At 43.9% G+C, this 6,456-nt stretch overlaps 1 protein-coding gene across 1 annotated transcript; it reads left to right on the forward strand.

The window, feature by feature from the left end:
• The first annotated feature begins 439 nt into the window (after positions 1 to 439).
• LOC139335563 (gamma-aminobutyric acid receptor-associated protein-like 2) lies at positions 440 to 4,765 on the forward strand. Its single transcript, XM_070969220.1, has 4 exons — positions 440 to 659; positions 2,692 to 2,747; positions 2,837 to 3,009; positions 4,259 to 4,765. Exons 1-4 carry the CDS (start codon positions 626 to 628, stop codon positions 4,347 to 4,349), a joined length of 354 nt encoding a protein of 117 aa, XP_070825321.1. The 5' UTR covers positions 440 to 625; the 3' UTR covers positions 4,350 to 4,765.
• The last annotated feature ends 1,691 nt before the right edge of the window (positions 4,766 to 6,456 follow it).

A 6,456-nucleotide genomic window follows, 5' to 3' on the forward strand; every position in this document is an offset into this window, starting at 1 on the left:
TCACTACCTATAATAAATCTGGCAGTTTAACAGTCTTTGACCAGTGGGGGGTTGGGGTTGTGTGCACATGCAAGCTTTTAGTGAACGATTTGGCTGGAAAGCTTCAAGGTTTCAAGAAGCTTCTTCTGGCCACCACTAGTACATGGTTATGTTTATGTTCTTCACAGCGCTAAGAACAGCAGGTGGCACCAAATATGGCTAACAGGGAACCATGTCAAAAGGCTGTCGTGTAAAATGTATAGATTTACTGTGAATGCTGAAATTTAAACAGCAAAACATCAAAACTATATGTTATTGAGAACTTACTGCAATACATTTACATAGTTTTTGTAGCATGAAGTCAGAGTGTCCCATTGTTTCCTGTGTCACTCCCCTCCCCTGTGCAGCAGAATGGAACAGTCCGGCTTGCGTCATCGGCGGGGCGGTGCTCTGAGCAGGCAGATCTAGTGAAGAGAGGCGACTTGTTTGTTGTTTTGCTGTGTTGTGAGCTGCTGCGTCGCTTATACACTCATTCAAGAGTTATAACAAACAAAAAATATAAAGAAAAATATTTTCACTTTAAATTAACTTTGAGTCGCCGTTAAAATCTAGTGCGTCGAGCTAAAAGAGCCCGGAAACGGCAAACATGAAATGGATGTTCAAAGAGGATCACTCCTTGGGTAAGGGAGGAGGGAGGTGATATTTTGATGGAAGACTCATAAAAATGTCTACGCAGATTCATTTCTGAGGTGAAATCCTTCGTTTTAGCTCGGGGGGAGAATAAACTGACGTCTAATGTTGAGGAAATCCCTCTCTTAAACACGTCGGGCTCTCAGACTGGCCTGTCCTTCAGGCTTTTGTTCAGGCTGTAGCTGTTAGCTAGCTGTGTCGACAGAACTTAAACATTAAACATGGCTGTCAGGATTAATGGAAGGCCGTTTGCTTCTGATCTGCTCGGTCGGTGTCGACGATCAAACCATCGTGTCTTTGTCCTTATTGCCACCGGATGACGACCTGCTGTCGGGCTGATGGTGGATATTGACCCGGTGGAGACATTAAGCTGCTAAGCCTCCATTCTGCGTTCAGCTCCACTCAGCAGCTGGACAATGAAGCACTGATCAGCCAGTTTATGAGATTAACATCATATTTCTCCTCTTCTAGTCATAAACTGGAGGCCTGACCAGTTCTTCCAGCTGAACATTTGCAGGCCTGCTGGCTGCTTTCAAAGCCCATCTTTATATCATGAACGATGTGGCTGCTGATCAACATTTTGTCAATTAATCGACTAATTGTTTCCACCAAAATGGCAAAAAATAAGGAGAAAAGGCCTTCAGGTTGTCAGAGGACTGAGAGGTTCCTGAAAACACTGTTTGGCCAACAGCCAAAAGACTCAAATGTGTGAAACATATCAGGATAAGAACAAGAATCAAACACTGAAGTTAGACTCAACATTTATGAGTTTGACTCCGATCACGTCTGGTGTTTTAACCTTTCACATTACACCGATCGTTTATTCATCATCTGAATTAACTTCCTGTTGACAGGCTATCTGTCAGTGTCATCTACTGTTTTCAGAGCTTAAAAAGAGGCTTTATTGCTCAGTTTATGTGTTAATTGTTGAGGTTTGCATGTTGCTGTTGAGGATTAATGTTTTCTGTTAAAGGTTTTGCACTTTTAAACATAAAAAATGGAAAATAAATGAGCATACAGCAGAGACGACTGGCCTCTTTCCACCAGTGTTATTGTTAGTGTCAGTGTTAAGACTACACTACCCATAAACCCCTGTGCTTCCTGTGCAAACGAGGACGTTCCTTATCCAAATCAGCTGATTGATTGTTTAATAAAGTGAGATCAATTTGTGAAAAATGCTCAGTGAAACTTTCCCAGAGCTCAAGGTGTCGTCTTCAAATGTCTTTTTTTATTAAAACAACTGTCCAAAATCCAAATTTAGTCAATTTACTGTCATATAAGTCAGATCACAGCAACATTTGAGAAGCTGGACGCAGTCAGTGTTTGTCTTCTTCACTGATGAACGATTGATGGATTATTAAAACTGCTTCAGTTATTAACTAATATTGTAAAAAGTCGTATTTTTCTTCATTTTTTGGTGAAGTTGGGAGATGTCAGTGCTAGTTTTTACTGTCGTTTAACAAGAGTTGTTGAATCCTCGAGCTCGCTGGTTAAGACCCTTAATTGTGATCATTTGAGGGGAGGTGGGGGGTCTTCTTCTGTGACACGATGATATCGTATAAATAATAAGTAATTCAGGTAACCTCAGTGTAAAGTGATGCCTCATAGCTGATGGCTGTGCTCAGCAAGACACTGCTCTAATCTTAATTTATTCGACCTTTTGATTCGTAGTTCAGATCAGAAATCCACCCGCAGAAGAAAGAAACTTACTACTATCAGAGCTTTCTGTGAAATAAGCTGTTCAGGGCTTCGGCCGTGCTGCGTTTGTGGTGTTCGCCATTAAACGCTGCACATCCACCTTTGAATGACTGTACTGATGGCTGTGGTGCTTCAGCTGCTCTCAGTGTGTCTTAATCCACAGCGGCTGTCTGTGATCGTCACACCTCAGACGTCAGGTATCGATCTTTGTCCGTCACCGCTCTGCCTCTCGTGTCTGTGCTGAAGATGAAGATTTCTCAGAAACTTCTGCCTCTGTTGTCTCGTCCATCGTTCACACAATTGATGTTGCTTTTTGTCCTCCAGAACATCGATGCATAGAATCGGCCAAAATCCGCAACAAGTACCCTGACAGGGTCCCGGTGAGTGACGCCCTTTCTGTCCTTCACAGCTGATTCAGAGGAGGTCTGTTCATGAGCTGCTGCTGGAGTCAGCGTCTGTGTTTTGGCAGGTGATTGTGGAGAAAGTGTCTGGATCACAGATCGTGGACATCGACAAGAGGAAGTACCTGGTCCCCTCCGACATCACAGTGGCTCAGTTCATGTGGATCATCAGGAAACGCATCCAGCTGCCGTCAGAGAAGGCCATCTTCCTGTTCGTGGACAAGACGGTGCCTCAGTCCAGGTGAGTGCCGGGACGCTGAGGGGGGGTTAGACGTGTCAGAGCTTCCCCAGAGCATTTAACTCCAGACCAGGAGGAAAGTAAAAGCTTCTGCCAGACAAATCTGAATAATAATTGTGTAAGTTTTTTTGCAGTAAACGCCTTCACATACAGTACACGAGGTGTTCTGACTCGTGTGCATTCAGAGTATGAACAGATCATTCCTCTCACACCATGCGTCACAGTGCGTGGCAGTGCTGAAGTTTTCGGTCTGAATCAGGTTCTTTGAGTAGATCGAAAGATGAAACCCTTGAATTCTGTCGTCAGTCATATTCATACAGTAGCTGCAGCTAACAGTCGTTTCCATTCTCCATTAATGTGCTCATAACTTTCAAAAATAATGTCTGAAAGCTTCTTCTTAACATGACGTCCTCAGATTGCTTAATTTGTCCGAACAGCAGTCAAAACCTGAAGATGTTTCGGTTTTGATCGTTTGTGACAAAGACAAACTGTGAGTCTGCACATTCTGGAGCTTCATTTTCTTTTAACCGGCCGCTCACTGCAACTGTAAAACTGCGTCATCTTTAAAAGCAGGACTGAGGAGTCTGCTTTCAGTACAGCTGCCTTCATGGCCGTGTGAGCTCCTTCAGATAAAACTACAGTCAAATCACATTTCTGGTTTCATCAGCAGGAAGTGGGTTTAATTTCAGGCGCCGTCGCCTCTGGATAAAGTCACTGTGTCCGTTTTTAATGATCCCGCGTGGCTTCTCATCGTTCTCCTGGTTTAGTGAAGACGTGCTGTCATCTGATGGAAGCTAATATTCCACTGAACACGAGCTGATCAAAGGAGCTGAAGGACGGAAATGTTTTCATTGATTAGAGCTCCGGAAATATTAACTGGAGAATAAAGTGGAAAAAACCTCCACATGATGTTAAAGTGTGGTTAGGAGCCACATTCAGGCTGATTGACCGTCCTGTCGCTCGCTGCTCGATTCCCGGCCGCTCGCCGTCAAAGCCGTGACAAACGGGACCTCTTTTAGAGTCTTTCAGGCTTTTACACTCGTTTCTTACTGTTGGGACTATTTTCAGCGGCGGATGAATCCACAGTCTGTGCTGCGGTGAGCGTTCGTGGCGGCAGGCCGGTGTGTGCGTGTCCGTGGTGATGAAGGAGCAGCAGTGAGGCTCAATGACGCGTTCTTAAACAGATTATCGATCTGTTATCGATCAGCTGAGGGAGCCAATCATAACGCTCGTCTTCGCTCTGACCTTTCAGCATCACGATGGGGCAGCTGTACGAGAAGGAGAAGGACGAGGACGGCTTTTTATACGTGGCTTACAGCGGAGAGAACACCTTCGGTTTTTAAAAGCAGAAGCCACGACGGGACCGGCCTCGCCGACGCCCACCCACATCTAATCACAGCCCCCGCTCGGCCCCTGGAGAAACGGCGGGAAGCCCCGGAGAAAGATGAAAGACTGCTCACCTGACGGGATAACATAAAAGAGTGCACCGGTGTGTTTGTTGTGGCCCATGTTGCACCAGGTCTTCAAAGATCGTAGATTCAGTTGTGTATAGTGTGTTTCATTTCCATCATTATTTAACGTGGTGATTCGAGTGTTTTAGGAGGAGCCCTAATTTGTTTTTTCACATTTTAAATGACGCGTGAGTGAGTTTTGCTTTTAGTTGTGCTTTCCTCTTCGAAGACAATATTTAAAAGAGCTTTTAATTTAATTATTTGAATTGAATTAGGATGACCTGACCAATAAAAACCTTCAAATCAAACCTGGTGGTTTTTCTCAGAGTGTCGGATGAATTCATGAACGTTTGAATTAATGAGCTTCAGCGTGTGAAACTGCTCATTTCTTCACACTTTGATGAGCAGGACTGCAAAGTAACTAAGTATTTTCTGCTACTTTAAGCTTCTGTAACCTGATTCCAAAAAGTCTGGACATAAATTAAAAACAGGATTCAGTCATTTGCTGCTTAAAGTAGATTTCGATGATAGTACTTCTGTTCTTTTTCTGGAGTAAAATTTTAGAAGTATTACTTGAAACCTAGTATTTTTACACTGTGGTGTTGTTACTTGGATAAATCTTCCGTCTGTGTTTACTGTCTGCAGCTGAGATCAAACTAATAGACGTTTACATTCATCTGTGGGCTGAAGCTTTCTACTTGTTGGCTATCAGTTGCGGCTAAATTGCAATGAATTGTGGGTTAATCAAGACTTTGGCTTTTTGTCATTTTGCACCACTGGCCAGCAGGTGTCGCTGTGTGTGAATTAGCTGCCTCTAAATCCTGCTTTCATGCAGATGATCAGTTTTAAAGAGGAGTCGATTCAACTGTGTGATGCTGACAGCTGTTTCTGTTATTTTGTCCACTCCATAAAGTACACAAACTAAACTCCACCTTCCAGATGTGCAGAAGTTTGTCTTCACGTCTTCAAAGTGTTTGCTGATGAATCTGCGTCCACTGACAGGATTAATTCAGGTTTGTTAACGTGCAGCTGAAATCAGTTCAGTCCAAGTGATGAAGCCTCACCTGTGAGCACATACCTGAGCAGCAGAGCTGATTTTTATCCTGTATCTGCTCTCGGAGAGGAGGTGGAGGAGGTGGAGCAGGCGGAGCAGGTGGAGGGAGACAGACAGCCAGCAGACCGAGCTGCGTTTCATAACATCCATACTCATTTATCTCTGGGCTCCGGCTCATTGGGGCCACATTTCTCACTATTCTTCCAGATTTTTCTCAAATTCTTTTACTTACATACTAAATATTTTCACAGTGTGGTACTTGTTAGTACTTGTACTTCAGTCAAGGATCTGAATACTTCTTCCACCGCTGAATACAGCACAGTGTACTGGATCTCCAGCTGGACCAGCTCAGACTGGAACTGAGGACGAAGACGAGATGAAAAGCAGCTCGTCCCTCTCTGACCCGTGACCTTTGACCTGTAGCAGACGGCAGCTCCTCCTGCTTCAGATGCTGCTTTGTACCTGCTGCTCTCAGACTGAACATCAAAAGGAAAACACGGTCGATAACACCACGCCGAGCACCCAGCTTCACCTCCTCCACCACACAGACCCCCATCCTCCACAGCAGCACTCCAACCACGTCATGTACATGCTGATCTATTCTGTGAAATATCTACTTCGATTATTATCTATCATATCTGATGCTATACTACACCCACAGCTGATCATATCTGATGTTCTAAACTGTAGCATCTGTTATACGATATTCTATATTTCACCATTCATACGTCTCATATTTGATACGTCAATAATGTATTTTACTTACAAAAACCACAACAATAAGATACAGATTAATAATAGTTCAATATGTACTATGCATGGAGGAGAGCACAGAGGATGAAGGGTGAAAGGAAGACGTGATGAGGAGTGAGGGATGAGGGGATGAAGGGACAGATACACGTCATGGATGGATGGATGGAACTTTATCTGCTGTCCTTGTCCAAT

This window comes from Chaetodon trifascialis, chromosome 1 (assembly GCF_039877785.1).
Source record: "Chaetodon trifascialis isolate fChaTrf1 chromosome 1, fChaTrf1.hap1, whole genome shotgun sequence".
NCBI classification, from domain to species: domain Eukaryota; kingdom Metazoa; phylum Chordata; class Actinopteri; order Chaetodontiformes; family Chaetodontidae; genus Chaetodon; species Chaetodon trifascialis.